General features: G+C 40.3%; 2 protein-coding genes across 2 annotated transcripts; one reads left to right on the top strand and one right to left on the bottom strand.

Annotated features, from left to right (window-relative positions):
• The first annotated feature begins 533 nt into the window (after positions 1 to 533).
• LOC129188644 (E3 ubiquitin-protein ligase MARCHF2-like) lies at positions 534 to 10093 on the top strand. Its single transcript, XM_054789480.1, has 5 exons — positions 534 to 898; positions 3074 to 3323; positions 5966 to 6161; positions 6275 to 6484; positions 7475 to 10093. The coding sequence occupies exons 2-5, from the start codon at positions 3145 to 3147 to the stop codon at positions 7628 to 7630; spliced, it is 741 nt and encodes a 246-aa protein (XP_054645455.1). The 5' UTR covers positions 534 to 898; positions 3074 to 3144; the 3' UTR covers positions 7631 to 10093.
• LOC129188645 (ras-related protein Rab-11B-like) lies at positions 6376 to 21596 on the bottom strand. Its single transcript, XM_054789481.1, has 5 exons — positions 21438 to 21596; positions 17566 to 17761; positions 17299 to 17492; positions 13940 to 14020; positions 6376 to 13716 (listed from the first exon to the last, which is right to left on the bottom strand). Exons 1-5 carry the CDS (start codon positions 21475 to 21477, stop codon positions 13574 to 13576), a joined length of 654 nt encoding a protein of 217 aa, XP_054645456.1. The 5' UTR covers positions 21478 to 21596; the 3' UTR covers positions 6376 to 13573.
• Between the last annotated feature and the right edge of the window lie 261 nt (positions 21597 to 21857).

The following is a 21857-nucleotide window of genomic DNA, read 5'->3' as shown; positions in this document are numbered from 1 at the left end:
GTTTTATGAAAAAAAAGGGAAGGAACCTGCCCCACTTCTATGAGATGGCATTTATGCATAAATAGTATATAAAGGATTCTCAAGTGTTATTTTTAATAATATACTTTTTTTTAATTTATTGAACATAGAACACATAACGCTTGGTGCAGGTCACAGGCCTCCATGTATTTTTTTGTCTGACTTTTTCCCATTCAAAGCATGCAGTTTTTTTTAAGGGTTAAAATCCCAACATAAACATACTTGATATGTATATTTCAGGCTTAAGTAGTTTGGAAAGACTGACTCTTTTAAAGTGGAAAAAAAAAAAAATTTTAAAGCAGTTTTTGGAAAGCTGGCATTTTCCATCGTCAAAATGATAAGGACCTCTAGGATTAAGATCTCAGTTAATAATGAAAACATTCAGAAAGCTATTATAGTGCTGCTTTTAATGTACTGACTACTGGCAACTGCTCACAGTTGATAGCGAGTGCACGTGACGTCATTGCACGCGATGACGTGGTTTCGTTGAATCTGATGTAATAATGTTGAGCTCAATGTACAGTACGGCTCATCACTGTCATTCTTCAGTTGAAGCTTCATGACACGCCTACCTTCCATTTTTGACCAGTGGCTCCACTTTAGAGGCCATTTTTGCTCTCGACAGCTGCAGACAGCCGTGGGCAAGACTCCGGGGAACATTTAATTTAATTTAATCCCCAAAACCATTACTCCTCCCCCCGGTTGGAACGGAAGTACACCTGCATCGTAGTTTCAAGCTAGCTGGTCTACTTTTAAGATAGCTAGTGTACGCGTACTTTTCGCGTATTACGACTTTAGCTCGATACACATGTCGCTAAATGTGACGGAGGGAAACAAAAGATTTCATCGCAGTCGATGTTGGTCGTTTTAAAGGAACGAGGTACGTTGTCATTTTGTTGTGTACACGTAACAACCGTAATTCTTGTGTAATGCGCTTCTAACTACTCGTGTAAATTGACAACAAAACAACCTGTAGATATGATATAGATAACATACTGTACTTGTGTTAAATAGAACGCTGTCCATGCAGGCATTTTTATTTTTGCTGCCACGCAATGAAAAAGTGGTCTTGACGTTGAGTACCTCAACTCCAGGTAATAGTTGATCGACTATACAGTACTATAGTCGATACAACAGCTTCTGTTTACGACTTTTAAGTGCTAAGAAAAAGTTGACTTCCAAGTCGTTTTCCATAGTTCTCAAAGAGTTGCACGACCTTAACTGCTTAGACGCGTGGGACAGTTTTAGGAGAAAAAGTTGCTGCCTTATTTTTTGAGCTAATCCATCTCTGTGTGAATTTTTCTCGTGCAATTACGACTGTTGTCGTGACATTACGTAATATTGCCACATGATTCTTGTATCTTGTAACGTTGCAACTTTTTCCTCATAATATTCCAATGATATATAGCGTTAAGACTTTATTAACGAGGACACTGAAAATTGCAATTTCTATATCCAAATACATGTATGTGTTGTATTGTTTCTTGTCAGTGACGTTCGGTGAGGTTCATGATTCATGGCTATTCCCTACTCCACCTCTTCCTCGTGACTTGTACACTTTTTGGAAGTCCCTTCTCATAATAGTTGGACTTTATTGCGATAATATTAAAACTTTTTTCCCCAACCTAATTTTCCAAAAAATACCTTTTTATTTAGTTTGGTTTTTCATATTTTGACTGTCAAAAATGTATTTTTTCTTTTATATTTCAACTTTAAAAGGATGTTATTTTTCCCATAATATTACACCATTATTTCTCATAACAGTATGACGTCTCAGCAGATTACATTTTTTTAAATGCGTGCATAGTTCATGCTGTTATATTTTTAAATAAATTGGTATTTTGATGTAAAACAACCCCTTTTTGTGTTGTTTATGTTGGTACAGTTTAGATATTTGAGCTGTCACGAAAGAAAAAAAATATTTGTGTCACAGTGAAAGTTGTGCCTTTTTTCTGATGAAAGACGGGAGTCTAATCTGTCTTTTGGTAGGTTCCATGTTTATATAGCCATAGAACACAATATTCTGTGTGCCTTGAAAGATCAAATTGGTCGAAAAGGGCCGGTACTGAAGGGTTTGTGTTTTGAAAAATGTCTGGAATTGAATGAGTTAATGACATTACACAGGCTGCAGAAAGTCATGGCGTTTCATAAATGTTTCTGCAACTTTATTGGCGACATGCTGACACCTTTTTTTTTTTATCATACTACTTTATTTTCTTGGCTTTGCAACTTAGTGGCCCTACTACTCACTCTTAACAAGTAATCACAACCCTTAATAACGTAGGTATTTGTGGACGTCCTGTCGGTTTGTGGTTGTCCTGTTAGTGTTTAGGACCATCCCAAACAATCAATAAAAAAATGGAGAGATTACTGGCTGATGCAAAGCACCATAAATCCCACATATCAACACCGGTGTTTTGTCACCATCTGCCATGTTGCAGGCAGCTCCTCTTTCCAAAAAAACAACAACACTTGTTAAATCCACAGGATTATTTTCATTTTTGTGTGGGCCGCTATTCGCCATTCTTGACTGATGCAGTGAGTGGTGCCATCACAATGTCTGCAATTTCTTCTAATCTTTTCCTGCAAACCTCCAAATGAAAAGGTCCACTTGAGAAACGATCAGTCATTGTGAGGTCACACAGGCTGCTGATGTCATTTGTCTGCGTTTTATCGTCGTGCAGGGATTATCGTAGGCGTGCCAGCTGTTTATCAGCTTGCCGCACTGCACGAGCACCAGCGCTGATGTTCCGTGCACGCTTGCTTCTGTTTAATGGTTGATATAGCTATGCTTCCAGACCACTGGACTTCCTCTGAACATACGCTTATTTCCACGTGATAGGAAGTTGGTTGAAGCTAATGTTACACTACACACTGCACACTTGCCAGTGTCTTCTGGGTGTGACCTTGGTTCCCGTTGTATCTGTGCATCAGATAATGCGTGTTTATTTATGTTCATGCATCTGGAATGAGTTCATGCATGAGTTCATGCATCATACTGAGAGCTTTTCCCACTGTTTTAGCTAGTTGTATAAAGTTTTCATTTTATTTGCAGGCTACGCTTAAGAACTGTTCTTCTTGGACTCGCAACGGCACCTCCACAGCTGGTCTCCGGACCCTGTAACCATGACGACAGGAAGGTGCTGTCACCACCTGCCCGGCTCCTTGTGCGACTGTGCGAGCAGCGCCGACGCTTTGAAGAGTGCGGAGGAAGGAGAAGGAGGCGGGTGCCCAACACACTGCATCAGTCAGGTCACGAGCATAGACGGACTGCTGCTCTCCTCCATGCGCAAACCCGTGCAAAGGTAATGATGCAAGTAGAGGTTAGTGAGTTGTTCCTTTCAAAGAGCCATTCAAAAGACTGGCTTGTTGTGACAAGTATCTCCCACCAATATACTGTATAACTGAAATATTGATTACAATTTCATTTGTAAACATTCCATAAGGTGGAGCCATATCACCACGCTTTGACATTTAGAATTTTCCTTCACCTAAAAAAATATAAATATATAAAAACTAGACAGGCTGCAGATAACTTCCATGCAAAAAACTTGCAGCGTGGCCAAATTGTATTTACGAATGACTCTTAATGACTCTTACATGCAAATGTCAATTGGATCTCATCGGCCACTTAAAAGAGCCGTTCACAAGACTTGACTCATTCGCAAACGTCACCTCTTCAGTGAGCATCTAGCTAGACGAGACAAAACACTGGAACCTTCGGTTGTACTACACCTCAAAAGATGCCGACTCAGGCATCTGAAACAAGTGCTTGAAGGTGGATTGTGCATCCAATGTTTTCTCAGTAACTTCATTTTTACTCCATTAGGGTTAACTAGCGTTGTGACAGTTGTCTTTACGTCACCAAAATTGTGCATCAACTTTAAATTTCTCCTTCAATTGTTTGGAATGTATACACTTGAAGTACTCAAAATCCTACATCCCCTGTGTACTGTATTGAAAATGATTCCAGTTTCTTGTGGATTGTCTATTTCATGTTACATCTTGGTGAATGCTTTGCTTGGTTATATTTATATTCATATTATTGATGTATTTAAATGACTACTCTGTTCACCTTGCACGTCACCAAATTTTGTAAATATAAAAAAAGTTTTGCGTTTGGTCAAAATGGGTATGTTTTCCTTTTACCGGTTTGGGCACCGTTTCAAAAGTACAGATTTTGGCACCTCTGTCAGATAATATGTAAATGATGGGAAACAATACCGGGGATGTCCGATTATATCGTCCGACCGATGTATTAAGACAACTTTCTGGTATTTTTTAAACATGTACATAGTTTGATGTGACTTGAAACAAGTGTCATCTTCTGATCTAACATCAGCCGACCAATATTATCCGCCAATATTGACTTAAAAATTAGATATCGGTTCGTATCACTATCGGCATGTGAGAGATGACGTGCTCCACACAACAAGCTTGCTAGCTTAGTACGTCCCATGTATGGAATTATTTCCAAGAAAGCAGTCAAGGCATTTTCCTTTAATACTTCTAATCTGTCTCCTTCATTCTGTGTTCATGCGCCCAGTTGATCATTTCACTGATTGTATTAGTCCAGAGTCATACTTTGCATTTTGTTCATATCCAGATGTTTGTGCCATGTAGACATGTGTAGCTTTCCAAATTGTATCGGTGCCAGCATTGATTGATTGGATTCTTATTTGTGAATTGATCAAGTCTAACCTGTCTTACTTGTTGATAGTAGGAGAACATGTTATTTTAGTTGACTTGTTAAGTTAAATCTTATTGTACACAATGTTTTATTTGTGAAATGCATCCAGTGGCTTCACGCTAAAAGAAACATCATGTATTCATGACATGAGTTGTAAGCTGACATTAGCTTGAGGGAAGAGCTTCTGCCTACAGGTACATGATCGGTTGATATTGGTAACAGAAATGAAGTGCTGGACAATATCGGTATGTCGTATATCAGTAAGAAAGCCGATATTGACAATCTCTATAAACTAGGGATGTCCCGATGCACATTTTTTGGCTTCGGATTCGATACTTTTTTTTTTTTTAGTTTTGCAGATCCAAACATGAATTTGTGGAATTGAATATGGTTATGAAAACAGCTCTTCAAAGCATTAAAATGTTCAAAATAATGCAACCTAAGTATTGCTGAATGTACTTTTTTTATTACACAGCATGAGTTTGGCTTTTGCAACACACCTCTGTGAGTCAGGTCCCTAATCCAATAAAAGATCCAATAAAAGTCCATCCAATAAATCAAATTGGAAAAAAAATGGGCGTGCAAAATACTTTCAGTGTAGGACTTATACATTTGACATTGGTATAGATGGATTTGTGGTGTGATTTACAATGTAGCTACGGAGCCGAATGGCCAACATCCAACGTGAATCTAACTTGTCTGCATGGTGGTGTTGCATTTTCTTTTTGCGAGTGGCGGAAGTCGAGTAACAACCAGCTTTGAGGCGCAATACCACACCTACCATGTTGGCGTGTGGCCCATAGTTACGAACGTTATACAACCGTAACCGGATCGGCCCGATGTCGTGGCAGAAGGCAATATTATCTGATCTTCAAAATACAGCCGATCGGCAGCCGATGCCGGGGGACACCCCTACTACTTGTATAAACTATACCCAACCTTAGACGCTTGTGGGCCAGCTAAGCTGCATGTTCACCTCAAATGTTATTTCAATGCTTCAATGCACCTTTCAATCGTTTTGGATCAGGATTGCTCCAATAATGTCCAAAAAAGTAAAAATGGACACATTTAACTCCTCACGTACAATTAGTGTACTTTAAATGCAAAGTGGAAATGGGCCCAGATTAGGACTTGGAGAAGGGCTGCTTCACGTATGCTCACTGATCTTCAAGTGTCACCCTGAGGTGTGCTGAGGTTTGGGGTGGACTGTTGTACGTCTGTGGCGAACCTTAACAGTACATCCGCTTGCATTGCCAGCGATGGTCCCATGTGTCGCATTTGCCACGACGGGAGCTACAGCGAGGACCTCCTGTCCCCATGTGGCTGCGCCGGCACCTTGGGCACGGTCCATAAGAGCTGTCTGGAGCAGTGGCTGTCATCTTCCAACACCAGCTACTGTGAGCTCTGCCACACTAAATTCAGCATCGAACGCCAGCTCAGGCCTTTTGCAGAGGTAACTAGAGGTCAATGCCCTTTGCTCCATTTGCATCAATCCTCCTACTTTCTGCATTACTTCTGTGCTTCCCATCATTCTGTTGATGATCCAACTTGCTCCTCCATCCACAGTGGCTGGACGACCCCGGCTCACGCAACGAGAAGCGGATGTTGTGTTGCGACACAGTGTGCTTCCTGTTCATCACGCCGCTCGCTGCCATTTCTGCCTGGTTGTGCCTGCAGGGAGCGCAGGACCATCTGAAATTGGGCAGTTTGCTGCAGGCCGTGGGCCTCATAGCGCTCACCACTGTCCTCTTCACCATCTACATCCTCTGGACCCTGGTAATGTCGTCTCATCTCAAGCAAGCTAGATTTTCCAGGTTTTTCCAAGGGTACTCGGCTATGAATAAATATAGCAAAGGTTTTTAAAAAAATACACCCGGACTTTGCTTATTTGTTTTATTTAACATTTATAGTCGTCTCTCACTACATCACGGTTCGAACATCGCTTCCTCGCACTATTGCGTTTTTACAAAATGAATTCAATGATCACTGTTTCACGGTTGACTATGGATTATTATTAGTCAGAAATATCGAAAGACAAGTCATACAGTATGTGGTATTGTGGTAACTAGGCATCAGTCGTGTTACCTTGATGACACATTAACTTACATTACATTACCTTAACAGTGCATGGATTCAGTCATGGCATGTCTGACATGATGGTCAAATAAAGTTCTCCTCCCATTCCGTGTGGAAGTGGTACATTTGTGTTTGTGGCTTCTTCGACCTTCTCAATATGTTTGAAACCCTTTATGTTTGGAACAAATAAATTGGAGGCTAACTATTTAGCTTGGTAGCATGCTATGTTTAAAGCGGAGGCTGTTTCTTTTGTCCCTGCAGTGATCCCGTAGCCTGCTCGTTAGTGTTGCGCAGTGTGGTGTAAAGAATAGCAGCGTAAAGGTGACTATAGGGGTGTTATTTCATGTCTACAGGGCAATAATAAAGCTAAAAACCATATTTAGAAAGTCTAACTGGTTTTCTATGCAACTACAAAAATATTCCATTGTTAATATTGAATCCTACTTCACGGAAATTCACTTATTGCGGCTGGGTCTGGAACCAATTAACCACGATGAAAGAGGGATGACTGTATTTCAAATGATGTACCATATTGACGTGATTTACACATGGCAAAACCAGCACGTGGCGCCTTATCACGCACACGCACACACCAGTGACCTGGAGAGATGCACCAAAAATTGTTCTCTGGACAACTTTTGCATGAAATGTTTACCATCAATCACCACTTTCTTCTCTGTGTGTGTGCAGGTGTCTTTGCGCTACCACTGCCAACTGTACTCCGAGTGGAGGAAAAAAGACCAGAAAGTGTGTCTGATCATTCCTGATGCTCAGGTGTCCTCTTGCCAGCATTCCTTACTCTCCACCGAGCCCTTGAAGGTGGCTGCTGAGGAAAGTTTAGTATGAGAACAACTCAAGTGAACTTTTCCACGGAGTCCCAAGCATTGTCGTCACGGATGGGAAAGAAGATGGCATGAGTACACTACGGACCTCCATGCAGTACGTGATGCAATGCAAGCACTTTTTTTATGCAATGTTGGAAGCTTTTTGTAAGAGCATGGAAGAATGTGTTTGCCATTCTTACTGAAGTACTCCCTGAAAAGCAGCAGTGTGCCTTTGAGGAGAATATTTCACGTAGCGATGGCGACACTGAAGGGCTGCTTCCATGACTACATCAGACTTGTCACTGTGCTGCCCACTGCCATGTTTGCACTAACTGACCCAGAATCAGAACAAGTTCCTTTTTAAAGAAAGACAAAAAATGCACACATTCCAAAAGGGACTAATTCTGGGTTTTTTGGTAATACAACAAGTTCCATTTTGGAGAACTTAATTTCATTTGCGCCACAGGGAGACGGTTAATTATCTTTTTTCCTTCACTAAAAGCACCGTGGAACCTCTAAAGTCAAATGCCCTAAAAGTGGTCATATCTGTAGTTCAACATCTTCTGTAAAAATATGCCTCAAAAGTCAAACTAGGAGTTCAAACTATCATTGAGCACCACAGAATGGTACCAGTGACAAAGCGGGAAAGTGTGGTAGTAACCATAGAACAGGAAAAGGAACTTACAGCAACATAGGAAGGGGTCTGGCTGCTCAGTACAATCTAAAAAATGAATCAGTATTCGTAGTTTTACTTTTTGTGCTATTTATTACACTTCATTCACTTTACAGTATTTCCTATGGGAGCCTTTGTTTTGAAATTAGAACAACCTGGAAGTCAACCTACATCAAGTTGTGTTAAACTTTGGTGGTTGGGGTATAATAATTGGTCCCTGACGATGGCCTGAAATGTGTTAACAACGCAACACTTGTAATGTTAGCACTTGTAATGTTAGTCGTCCATTTCTAGTAAGATACGTACCTGGGAGGCATTGATTGATACTACAGCAGGAGCCTCAAATGTACTTGAAGTAGGGCCAATTTTGTGGGTTTTTTTATGACTTACTATTATGGGCTGGCTTGCACAGCAATGGCAGCCTTTAGTTGCATTAGCAATGCAGCCCATCTTATTATTCCTCATATTTACTATACCGTCTATGTTACAGCCGTTTTCGTTAGTGGGTATTGTGTGACTCGAGTGGCGCTCATGAGGTTAGAGGGAAAGATCAGAAGCACTATTTGGTGATTGAATGGTCATCCTGATAACATCTTTCACACCAGCTTCATGTCTTTTGGGTGAAAATGCAGACATCAACAATGTCACTTTTATGTCACGTGTGTGTGTGATTTTGCTTCTGTTGCCCCTTGACGCAAGGACACACGGGAGCAATGTACGGCACTCTTCTCTTTTGGGGCCAAAATAAAAAAAAAAAATGAACTGAAATTACTTTTGTGTGGCCGTTTTTTTCTTGTCTTGTCTTGTCTTTTTTTTTTTTTTTTACCAATTTGGAAAACAAGCACAGGCTTGCATTGCCAAAATGGTCGAGCCACACTGTTATAAAAAGAGAGGCCAACTCCTTGCTTTTATTATCCACTACTTAGTTGTCACTGTCCATTTCCTATCATTTGTCACATGGTCAATACTTTGTCTTTGACGAGTGCTTTTTCTTTTCATGCTGTGTTACTTTACGGGAGTGCACTCATAACCACAAAGTGTAAAACAGAACTATTATGCAAAAGTTTTTTTATTTCAGGGGGTCAGTTAAGACTTTACAATATTGATCATTTGACAATTTTTAAAAAAATTTTTATGAGCTACTGTCCTAAGAAATGGCATACTAAACTTCATGTCCTCAAAAAGAGGCTCACCATACATACAGTCATGGGAAAAATGATTAGACCACACTTGTTTCATCAGTTTCTTGTTCGTTTTAATGCCTGATACTTGTTTGGACAAATATAACAATGACAACAAAATAGCTGGTAAGAGTTACATTTTTTGGCATTTTTTTACTATAGCTATCGTGTAAGAACTCAAGTGATTTTGGTTATCAAGAAAACCATGCTATATTTGTTGTTAAATGTACCTTTAGTTGTACCAGGCATTCACATGGATCCATAAAGTGAAGAAACGAGGGCGGTCTACCCATTTCCTCCATTTCTGTAGATGAATACATGCAACAAAGATGGAAAAACCACAAGAATCACAGAAATAATTGGAAACTGACAAGAGTGATAGCAGATATTGCTTTCAATTTGTGCCTCAAGAGAAATGTAAAAAACTAAAACTGACATGGACAAAAATGTCCTTTAATGGGGCCCCATCCTGCTCATTTCAGGGGCTTTCAAAATGATATTGGATCCCAGTGGATCCTACAGTAAGTTGCCCTTAATAAAATCCCTAAAGCTGGGTACAGGTTAAATCTGTATTCTTCTCCTGGCCAACATGCTCGGATTCCGCAGCCACCACCCCAACTCCGACCATGCCTACTGTGTTGTGATTGGTCACGGGTCAAGATTTCCAGCCCCAAAACACCTACCCCCATGCCACTGTTGCGTTCCTCATGAAAGGAAAAGCAAAGTGTTGTGCTATTATTAAGAGGTGTCCTGTCACATTGCTAAGATACAGGTATGGAAAAAAACGGTTTTAAAAACCTGCTGAAAAACGATGGACTTGAGATGTCCAGCGAACATCACAGTCACAATTTAGCATGACAAGCTCTACCACGAATGTACAAGGAAGTAGACAGACAGTTGCTAAGACTAGGACATGCTAGTGTCTTCTCAAAATGTTTACCTAAAAAAAAAATTTTACTCTTCAATTTAAAATATTTCTGAGTTGCTGACATTTAAAAATGTCCTCTTAAACCGGGCACTCCATATTTTGTTCTTTTGTTTTTAGCTGAGGATTTGAGTATAGCTGAAGGTTTGTTATAAAAAAGATTATATTTGACTCTATATTTATTTCAAAAAGAGGATGGCCTACTTTATTTTAAGGGGTATTTTTAGATTAAAAAAAAATGTTTGCCCATTTAAAATTTCAAAAAAACCATCCTCATTTTAAGTATTTATTTTAATAAAACAACTTGACACGCATATTTGGCTTGATTTTCTCTAAACTCACTTTGCTTAAGAAATATCGAGATATACAGTAGATGGTATACTGAGCCTAAGTATATCGGGATATGAGTTTTAGTCCATATCGGCCAGCCCTACTGGAGCCTACCCCAGCTGACTGGCGAGAGGCGGGATACACCCAGCCAATCGCAGGGCACATATAGACAACCATTCACAATCACATTCATACCTACGGACAATTTAGAGTCTCCAATTAACCTAAAATGCATGTTTTTTTGGAATGTGGGTGGAAACAGACAGGAGTACCTGGAGAAAACCCACACACGCATGGCGAGAACATGCAAACTCCACACAGAGATGCCCAAACAGAGATTGGAACCAGATCTTCACGATCTCCTGACTGGTTCGAATCTCTGGCCAACAAGCTAACCACTATGCCATCATACGGCGTCCCCTCAACCGATTACAAGCTAATGCTTATCATCAAACCGTAAAGAGGAACTGGATATATTGTAATTAGATGAATATTGGAGAATCCAGCGTCCATGAAGTGGCAAGAGCAAAGGAGCCGTGACCGTGAGGGAAGCCTTTAGCTCCTCCAAAAACAATATATTTCCATTGCTGCCGTAAGTGATTTTGGTTATAATCAAAGAAATATGGAGCTGGCTAGATACCAGCTCTTAAATTAAACACTCTTTTGTTGTCGTTATATTTGTCATAAGAGTTGTTACAACAAATGCTGAAATAAAAACAAGCCTGCGTCAACTGCCAGAAAAGAACATGTGATATTGTTTGTCAGTTTCTACTAAAGCGCTTGGCGCCCCACAAAATACCCTTTAATGGTTGTGTGTTTTTGTTTTGAACTCCTCAGCATTGAAAGGGGCCGAGTTGGGGGATGGACGGGCGCTCATCTGCCTCACAAGCTTATGAGTGGTTTGTTTATCCGTGTGTTTACTGTTTGTCACATCAAGAGGCTTTAATCCCCAAAAGGATGGAATCAAGTGTCATCTATGTTGCCCTCCTTCGGTGTTATCACCATTTTAGAACTGTTTTCGCATCAAGCATGCCCAAACCAATGTTTGAAGTGATTAACAAGAACGGTGGAGCTACTCATTACTGAGTGCTACTGAGAACATTTTTTGTTCTGGTTTGGAGAGTTTTTTGTTCTTTTTTGAGGGATCGTCTTAAACTTTTGATCAGCTGATAAACAGCCTTTTCCTTTAATTGTTGTTTTCAATAAATTACTTTTTCAAAGTGCTTTTTGTCTCACTCCCCCTTCTTTCTTTTGCATGTTGTAGCTCTACTTAAAACCTCATTAAGATCCAAATGTGCAAAATGCTAATTCTAGCAATTTTTCAACTGGTCTTAACTGGTCAGAAGTGTACACAGACAGAGCTTTGTTTTATTAGTTATTAGTATCAGCATTTCAGCTTCTCTTTACAGTTTACCTTCTTGCTTGATTTTTCCCATTTTTGATGTTTTTTTTGGTTTAATATTATTTCTACAATGTGCCGTGGGCCACAAATAGCCCCTCAGCCGCACTTTGTACACCCCTTGCCAGGCGATGCACCGTCGTCCCTAACAATATCGCAGTTCGGCTATCGCTCCCTCACTCTATCGCGTTTTATCTAAAATGAATACATGATCGCTGTGCTGTGGTTGACTATGGCATATTCTGGCCACTAGGCGGCAGCAATGTTTCATTATTGAGACATGACATTCTATTACTATCACTGCATGGAGTCAGCCATGGCATGTCTGACATGATAAGAGTAGAAAGAATGGGAGGAGACGTTTTTGGCTTGTTTGTCCTTCTTCCCCTCTCCATTTTAAACACTTTAAGTTTAGAACACAGTCAATATATTGGAGGCTAACTACGTGTAGTTAGCTCGCTATCTTGCTAATGGTTAAAGCCATGTGACCATGTGATCTGGTAGCCTGTGCATGACCAGTGTGGTGTGAACAAAGACTAATAGGAGTGTAAAGGTGACTACAGGAGTGATATGTCATGTGTACAGGGCTCTAATATTGCTAACGATTGTATTTAGAAAGTCATAAAGAGGTTTTCTATGCTCTCACTACTTTGGAAATTCAGTTATCGCGATCGGGTCTGGAGCTAATTGACCGCGATAAACAAGGGAGGCATGGCGTTAACGATGGTGTGTCAAGCAGGTAGGCCATCACCTTGTATCTTCTTAAGTACACTTGTGTGAGCTCAGCAATGATGCGTGTGTTCATATAATGTGTGACATACATGTATGGCCATAAAAATATAGCTAACCAAGCTAGCAGAGATACCAGAGAGTACTGGAATAGTTTACTCAAGTGCAAGTAAAGTTGCTTTTGCTTTGTTGAACTATTACGGTACTTCATTGCAAGTAAAAGTAAGTAAGTACAGGTAAAAAATAATAATACAAAATCTACTCAAGCAAACGCACTTCAGAGTAAAAGTCAGTGGTTAGGTTCTACAGTGTACTGCAATAAAGAAAAATCCCACCTTTACTGGTGATTGTTTAAGCTCTTCTATTTGAATAACATCTGCACATTGCACAGGCTGTGATGGCTTTGTAGAGCATTTTATTGTAAACATAATCAGTCTTTATATCGACAACAACGATGACAACTCTCATCAACAGTTCTTCAATAAATACACACTGATTTCAACATAATACTAATCACTGGGAAGCGACTCCGTTAGATTCTTTGCCAGCACCATCTAGTGGTCAGCATTGAAATGCTCCTTGACTATCTTAAGTCAACGCCTTTCACATTCTCCAACACAAAAAGTTGCTGTACACGTGTTTGATGGCAGGAGTGTGAGAGAGTGAGCAGAGAAGGAGAAAGTGCTTAACTGAGGTGAGGTCGGGATAGAGGAGGAGAGGAGGGAAGGTCACACACTGAGGCAGCACTGCATTTTGTTGCTCTTGTGGCCGTCAGTGGTTGGTGGGACGTTGATGTCCACGACGTTGTTGCTGGGAGAGTCCTGCGTGCACCTGTCGGCTATCTGCTTCTGTGACACGATGCGATAGATTTCTACAGTGACCCCACCCCAGCAAAAACAAAAGGTCAGACGCACACACATGAACACATGAACACATGAACAGTAGTATATAAGCTTATGTTTATACCTGTATGACAGCTAAGAATGTTAAAATGCTACTTGAAATATTGGTTATAAGGTTATACAATGGTGACAGTTTTAGCCTGGAAAAGCATAATTCAATTTCCATTTTTTTTTGTGTGAAGCTCCTCCCACCTGTTAAAATACTCTTGAAGGCCTCTTCTACATTTGTCGAGTCCAACGCTGACGTCTCAATGAATGACAGTGTGTTCTTCTCTGATGGGGAGTAACATTTCACAATGAGTTCACTCAGGCTTTTCTACAAGACAACACAGTAGGCCTCTTTTTTGGAGATTGCTGCAGCATTAAAATAGAAAATACAACTGAATATGAACAACATGAGAACTTGTTCTCTAAGCATCTAAACAAGGTAAACAGAAAGATCGTGTAAAAGCAACAATGCTTTATTCAGCCACAAAAAGAGCCAAGTATGCACACTGAAAATGTTTTCACAGCTTTTACATGAGAACAAAAATGTAAAGTTTGTTTATACTGAAGACAACTAAAATTGTGTCAAATCAAATTCTCTCAAGGGGCGTACTGTAGATACAAGCTGTACACAGACTACTACTACAAAGTTTCATTTCTGTAGTATTGTCTTTTCAGATATACTGTAATACAGTGATTCCCAGCCCCTTATGTGCCGCAAGAGATCCGGTGTGCTGCAGAAATGTATCACATTTTCAAAATGATTATTTATTACAAATAATAAGGGGTGGGGGGGGGGGGGGGGGGGGGGGGGGGGTCACGATCACGAGATCAAAATGTGACGAGATTTCTCGTTCAGAAAAAAAACTGCCTCACGATAATAAATGAATCACAAATGAAAAGGAATGTGATCATTTTGCCAGCCTCCATATATTGCCATGTGCATGTGTAGGAGGTTGGAAACGCTACATGCACAATGGTTGTTCGTAACTAAACCTTACTAACCACTATTTTCAGTGTACAGCACTCTTCATTTTGACAGTGTAATGACATGTTCACGCCAGACGAGGGTGCGTCATGGTGCTGAGTGATTCAGTCCCGAGAACGGAGCAGTTAGCTTTAGCCATGCACCGCTGATCAATAAACAAGCTCAATCATAAGAAACCGCTAACTTTGGATCCCTCTCAATTGTTTCACAGTCACTTTTATTGGCTACACAGTGCTCACTAGCCTATGTAACCTTCGCTACTGGTCCAGTTTTCCCTTGGTCTGGTGCCGCTAACAGAGGCATGTCTGTTATCCTTATCCTTGTCTTTCACCTCCAAACAGGCAGTAAGAGAGTTCAGTCTGTGCATTGGTTTCAGCACCTGGATGGAATTAAGTGTGTGTTCACAGACAGCATCGCAAAAGAAAGTGCTGCTCTTTAGCACGGTTGAACAGCCAGCATATCAAGAATGCTGCAAACGTTTTATAGACAGTAGGAATTGCCTGTGAGAAAATACACGTCGTAAACGGCAACTCCACAACTTTACAGAGTGAAAGATGACAAATTGAAGGAAAAATTGCATTATTCTAATATATCACTATTATTATTATTATTATATATATATTGTCATAACATTAGTGGTTTATTTTGTCTAAAAAATGCTGATAACAATATCCCTTTAATAAACATTTCAACGCACCTGCATTGTTTTGGGACTAGTTAAATAAAACAAACGTGTTTGTCCAGTCATATTTCTTCATTGTGCTTTTCCTAAAATTAATGTTAAAATCTCGTGGACCCAATCTCGTCTCGTGAGTTAAGCGTCTCGTGACACCCCCTATAAATAATGGATGTTTTGCTCATCTATCTATTTATGCCAGTGGCAGTGGCGTATAGTAACAGACAGAACAATTAAATGCTCTTCCACCAGATGGCAGAAAGTGCATGATTAACGTTTTTGTTTGGCACCATGCCCTGAGATTTATGTAAGATGTGTACCTTGGCTCAATCAAGAGAAACTGTGCTGTAATAAACTGTGGAAAAGAAGGGTTGGATTGGCATCAAATGGTGATATCGTAACATCGTAAAATCCTGGCAGGGTTCATTGTACATTTAATATCTCACTATGTTGATGAACAGAGGCGTTATAATGCATGAGCAAGTCAGTTGTGGTTGCTTTTTCAGGCTTCTGATTCAACAAAATACGCATGAGAGCCATTGAATGTGCTTTTATATTGACTTTTTTTTTTAACACCTTTCGTCTGGTTGGACGGGGAAAATGTGCATTTTTGAAAAGATCTATGTTTGTGTTATTCCATGCCTGCCTTAGAGTTCTAATTTCCAACTGTCTGTGAGGCCGTAAATGTGTTCAGGCTAAGACCTAAGTGGTGATTGGATGAGCACGAGGATGGAAAAAAAAAAAGGGAGATTGTTGATTTTCATCATCCTTTCAACATCCTGGCACAACTACAGTATTTTATATCCACACAAAAACATCACAATCCGGGCCACTTGTAAATTCAATCAGAATGTCGGAAGACAAAGGCAATTTCTGGGAGTCTTCTGCAGAATCTGCAGTTTTGATATTGAACCTTTTTAAGAGATATTATCGTGATCTTGAGCCATGTACAGCTGTCCCTCACCCCTTCGCGGTTTGAACATCACACCCTCACTTGTATTGCATTTAAAAAATTTTTTTAAAATAATAATAATAATAGTAAAAAATGCATACTAAGCCATTTTCACATATGTTGGGCCGAAATAGAGCATTTTCAAGCATAAAAGTGACTAAATAAACTAAGATACTAATACGATTTAAGAGATTAAAGAACTTTGCGTATTCTACACTGGCCACTAGGTGTCACTGGTAACACGCACCAGACTTGATTATTGGGGGTTGGCTTTATCTCACAACAGGCACAATCATCATCATCATCATCATCATCATCATCATCATCATCATCATCATCATCATCATACCGGCCACTGTGGTGGCTGTACTGCTGCTAAATCTCAACTCTGAATCCGCGAAGTCACTTCCTGTCCACACGTCCGCGTCCGGAAGACATTTATTGAAACACACAAGAGCACAAGTCTTACTTGTGTCTTAAATGGCTTATTTTCTCAGATTATATCTATTATATTGAGTAATATGAGTGTAAAGGTGGCTGTAGGGGCGCTATTGTATGTCTAGAGAGCTCTAATAATGTTAAAACCCACGTGTAGAAGGTCGCAAACAGGTATTCTATGCTCTAACTACAAAAATATTTGATTTATAAATAAGGACTCCTACTTCACTTATTGCGGTCAGATCTGGAACCAATTAACCATGGTAAATGAGGGATTACTGTATTGCAAATCGCATTGTATTGCATCGTTAAGTACTCTAAGATTCCTAGCCCAATAGTCTAGATCAGGGGTGTCAAACCCGTGCCATGGAGGGCCGAGACACTACAGGTTTTCTTTCCAGCCGGTCACTAAAGCAGGTGAGGCTCTGTGTCGGGAGTTGTACTGAATCAGCATCCTTGCCTCAAAATCGGAACACTTATGTCTGTAACTGTGTCTTTTTGAGGGGTGTTACCTGCAAAAGCTCGAGCCTCATCAGTGGGCACGGCTCTCAAGTGTCGTAGGTCGCTTTTGTTGCCGACCAGCATTATTACAATGTTGTTGTCAGCGTGATCCCTCAGCTCCTTCAACCAGCGCTCCACATTCTCGTACGTCAGGTGTTTGGCAATGTCGTACACCAACAGAGCCCCGACTGCACCGCGGTAATACCTGATGGCGATATGCACTTTTTTATTTTTTTGCCCCAAAACATTGCACACGAGGTGATGCATGACATACTTACGCTGAGGTGATGGCTCTGTAGCGCTCCTGTCCGGCTGTGTCCCAAATCTGAGCCTTGATGGTCTTGCTATCCACCTGCAAACTGCGGGTGGCAAACTCCACCCCAATGGTGCTCTTGCTCTCCAGGTTGAACTCATTTCTCGTAAAACGGGACAGGAGGTTACTCTTCCCCACCCCAGAGTCTCCTATAAGCACAACTGCAAAGAAAAAAAAGAAGAAAATCAGACCACACATTTCATGAATCATAATGTTGGGGGAAAAAAGTTACCCAGTGGAGAGTCTGACACACCTGTTTCTGCGTTGATGGTATGAGTCATCACAAACTAGTTAGACAGTCAAGCCCTACGTACAACAGCTGTATTACTGCACACACTTTCCATACACAATCTGTGTATGAAACCTTTAAAGCGTACGTAATGGGAGGCGAAGTAGCTTGAGACAAATAAAGATTTTATATTTCAACCTGATAAGCCAATGTCAGTTATGTTCAAGTCAAAAACAATTTATTTTCAAATATGTTCTGGGGGAAGGGGTGCCAGAGGACATCGGGGAGGCGTAGATGATTTAGAATATATTATAAAATTTGGCCTATGATAGGGATTTTAATTCTTTTGCAGGAGAGTGATAATGCATAGGTGATGCAGTCTAGCCCCGACCTGTAAAATTGAGAGCAACAAGTTGCAACAGGCTGCAATGCATCATCAGTGTAAGAGGTAAACAAGGCTGAAAGCAAACAGGAGGAGCTGGTGAAAAAAGGACTTGGTTCAGATTTAAGCCATCCGATCATACTGTACTGTATGTGGGGCAACAATTCTGTCAAAGAGCGGTAATACGACTTTTTAATACGAATTTGTTGTAAAACATCAGAACGAAACATGTTGTTTAATACAAGGAATGCCACCTGAGACGTTGTGTTCTTTGCATCTTTTGTAATTTAAACAAAAATAAATTAAATGTATCATCATCTGTACTGGGCCGCACGGTGGCCTAGTGGTTAGTATGATGGCCACACAGTCAGGAGATCGGGAAGATCTGGGTTTGAATCTCCGTTCGGCATCTCTGTGTGGAGTTTGCATGTTCTCCCCGTGCGTGTGTGGGTTTTCTCCGGGTACTCCGGTTTCCTCCCACATTCCAAAAACATGCATGTTCGGTTAATTGCTGACTCTAAATTGTCCATAGGTTGAATGTGAATGGTTGTTTGTCTATATGTGCCCTGCGATTGGCTGGCAACCAGTCCAGAGTGTACCCCGCCTCTCACCCTAGGTCAGCTGGGATAGACTCCAGCATACCCGCGACCCTAGTGAGGATAAGCAGCATAGAAGATGGATGGATGGACCTTCTGCACTGTTTTGCACATTTTTACAGTATGTAAGTTTTTAAAGTATCTGTACACTACACTTGAATGCATTTCTTTATTTGAAGTATTCACCTTGATTACCAATACACCACTTTTTCTTGTTCTGGTTATCTTGGCTGTTATCTTACAATCATTGATTACAACTAGCTGGTTGTAGTGCTGGTTGGAGGAATAGTTTGCAAAATCTACATACTGTTTCTTTAAGACATTATTTTTAACAGTTTGACTTTCCTTCGGACCTATGTCATCTGAAATGGTTACATTATAGTTTATATGCCTAAGAATATGTTGTGATATATATCGTTATTGCAAGAGGCTACACTGTATATCGCAATATGGACTTTAGGCCATATTGCCCATCTCCTTAAATATTATATATTATACATTGTATATAATTTAAAGAGTCCAGGGTCCAGGATGCCAGTAGAGTTCAGGGGATCTGGGGGTCTAAAGATGCCAAAGGAATCCAGGGTGGGCTCAGCAATGGTTGGCCAAATGGACGATAAAGGATTTACATACAGCTTTGAGACAGACGCTGCACACTGAAATGTAAAAAAAAATTCTCTGACTAGAAATTTCACAATGGACTTGCAGTGACTGTTCAAATCACTGTTAAAATGAGATAGCTTTAGTAGATCTATTTTTAAATCTTGTGTACCAACAGGAAATACGTAGAAAGTCGACATTACGTGCCAGGCAAACTCAACAGGCATTTCCAGCCTATTTATTGCCTGAGGCAACAGATTTGGACTGCAAAAGTCATCACTGGGAACTTACACAAGTGTCCTATTGCCAAAGCAATATGTCATCCTAATTCTTGCTGTTAAGTACATACTTAAAGGTACTTTCGCATTGTGCATTGCATTAAAGGGACTGTACGCATCGGGTTCATTGACAGCAGAGTGCATTGACAGCCTGTTCTTTTTATCTCGCTGGCTAATGGTGCTGGACTTAAAAGTGGACATATGTGGTTGCCGGTTTGAGACAATCATGTGCAAGGCTGGACTACGGGGATGACCACCATTATACTGTAGGCCTACTTTGATATAAATGACTACTTTTCAAAAAATGTTGAGCGCTTGTTTTTAAATCGGCCTTTCAACATCTTTTGTTGTTTGCTAATTTCTCGTCACATATCAAGCACACAGGTGAAAGAGTTGACCCGGTTCTGTCGCTGAACCAGTGTGATAAGAAACTTGGGTGGTGCTGGCCATCATATGTGTTTTGGTAAAGTAAGAACAGATTGCTCATGTTTTTCCTTCCTCCTTACACAGCCCTGCCTTGTCCATTAATCAGAATCACACTCTATTTTCTTCTGAGATGTTTCCATTTTGTGATATAGTCATGGTTAGCTTACCGCGAGGGGGAAAGATGTCTCTGTCGTGTCACACCAATCGCAGGCTGGCACACACTGGCTCCCCTTCCCTTTCCCTTGCTCATCCAATCACCAGTAAGAACTCAGCCAGGATGCATTCACGGCCTTGCAGACAGATATTTTTAGCTCTTTTCAAAAATGCATATTTTCCCCACTCGAGTGTTAAAAAAAATATTCAAGGTCTGCAAAGGGAGCCACAGCATGGAGGTTGAAGAGACACATGGGGCTCCGGACCAGCGGGTGGCCGACCCCTGGTATATCATAACCACACAATGACTCCAAATTGTCAGTCGCTTCTCTGAAACTGCTTTTGTGTATGTGAACGCACTATGCACATGTATGTGTATGAGACAGCGGTGAGTGACAGCCCTGAACTCCAGTTATTTTATTCGGTCCCAACAAAAAGGTATAACAATTTCATGCAGTTTCATTTGTAATTCAACAGTCAGCCCTCCTCACTCCCAATCTGCCCTCTATCCACCTAATGTGCAACATCAAATAACAAATACAAGTGAAATACTGTGCACTATGCAATAACATATCACTACGCATTACTCAACATATCACTTTATCCTTTTATCTTTCTACACTATTATTCTGTTCTTCGTTGTGAATATATTTACATTTTTTATATTTCACATACATGTCTGCACCTAAGAAGGTGCCATTTTAAATCTCATTGTCCGTGTGTATAGTGACAATAAAAGGCATTCTGTTCTAATTGTGAAAAATTATATACTTTTTTAACAATTTGTTCTCTTAAACCACTTTTGGTAACACATGCTAGCCTACGGTGGTGGTCTAATATTTAATTAAATAAATATCTAATTAAACGTAAGTTGCATACAGTCCCTTCAAAAATGCAGCGACTGTGTGATTTGGAGTCTGTGTAGTCCACGATTAGTTAGCTTCCAGAGCTAAATCACAGCATCCTCTGTCAAATACACAAACGTGAGCAACAGACAGTACTTCTAGACAAATAAGAGGACTGAATATCTTCAAAGGCCGCGAGCATGATGTAAATACAAGATGACATGTTTGACATTAACGACACGACGATGTAAAAGAAAACTGTCACCACCAGCTGCTGAAGCTCAGCTAGTAATATATAACACAATTAGTTTTGTCTGTGCCCGTTTACCTTTAAACAAGAAATCATATTCATCGTCTCTGTTTCCCATCGTTTGCCTCACAACAGTCACCTCTTCGTTGTGTTAGACGAGCACTTGATGTAAATAAAAGACGCAGCTAGCTTAGCTTCCTCAGTGGCCGGTAACATTCGGTGACGTCACGTCTCAGGCGCCACATCGAAAGCGGAAGTTATGTAACCAACCAAAAACGTGTTACATTTGGTAATAGCACAAAGATGAGTACTTTTAAGTATTATTGAATTACATTGTATTGAATTCTTCACTGGATTTTTTTTTTTAATAATTTTTAAAAATCTATCTTGAGATAAAGTATCTATCTTGTTATACTTTCAGCTATGTCTTTGAAGCAGTGGTGGATTACATATGCAGTATGTACATATTTATTACAAATAAACATTGTTTTGTCACCT

The sequence above is a fragment of the Dunckerocampus dactyliophorus genome, chromosome 10, assembly GCF_027744805.1.
Source record: "Dunckerocampus dactyliophorus isolate RoL2022-P2 chromosome 10, RoL_Ddac_1.1, whole genome shotgun sequence".
Lineage (NCBI taxonomy): Eukaryota > Metazoa > Chordata > Actinopteri > Syngnathiformes > Syngnathidae > Dunckerocampus > Dunckerocampus dactyliophorus.
Note: the sequence above shows the minus strand (reverse complement) of the source record. Positions and strands in the feature narration are given on the sequence as shown.

What these genes read in the sequence shown, in the direction of transcription:
- LOC129188644 (XM_054789480.1), top strand. Translation starts at nt 3,145, where the DNA reads ATGACGACAGGAAGGTGCTGTCACCACCTGCCCGGCTCCTTGTGCGAC. An exon ending in ATGCGCAAACCCGTGCAAAG is followed by an intron (nt 3,324 to 5,965) that starts GTAATGATGCAA and finishes TTGCATTGCCAG; the next exon opens with CGATGGTCCCATGTGTCGCA. An exon ending in AGCTCAGGCCTTTTGCAGAG is followed by an intron (nt 6,162 to 6,274) that starts GTAACTAGAGGT and finishes CTCCATCCACAG; the next exon opens with TGGCTGGACGACCCCGGCTC.
- LOC129188645 (XM_054789481.1), bottom strand. Translation starts at nt 21,477, where the DNA reads ATGGGAAACAGAGACGATGAATATGATTTCTTGTTTAAAG. An exon ending in ATATGATTTCTTGTTTAAAG is followed by an intron (nt 17,762 to 21,437) that starts GTAAACGGGCAC and finishes TTTTCTTTGCAG; the next exon opens with TTGTGCTTATAGGAGACTCT. An exon ending in TGAGGCTCGAGCTTTTGCAG is followed by an intron (nt 14,021 to 17,298) that starts GTAACACCCCTC and finishes ACTCCCCATCAG; the next exon opens with AGAAGAACACACTGTCATTC.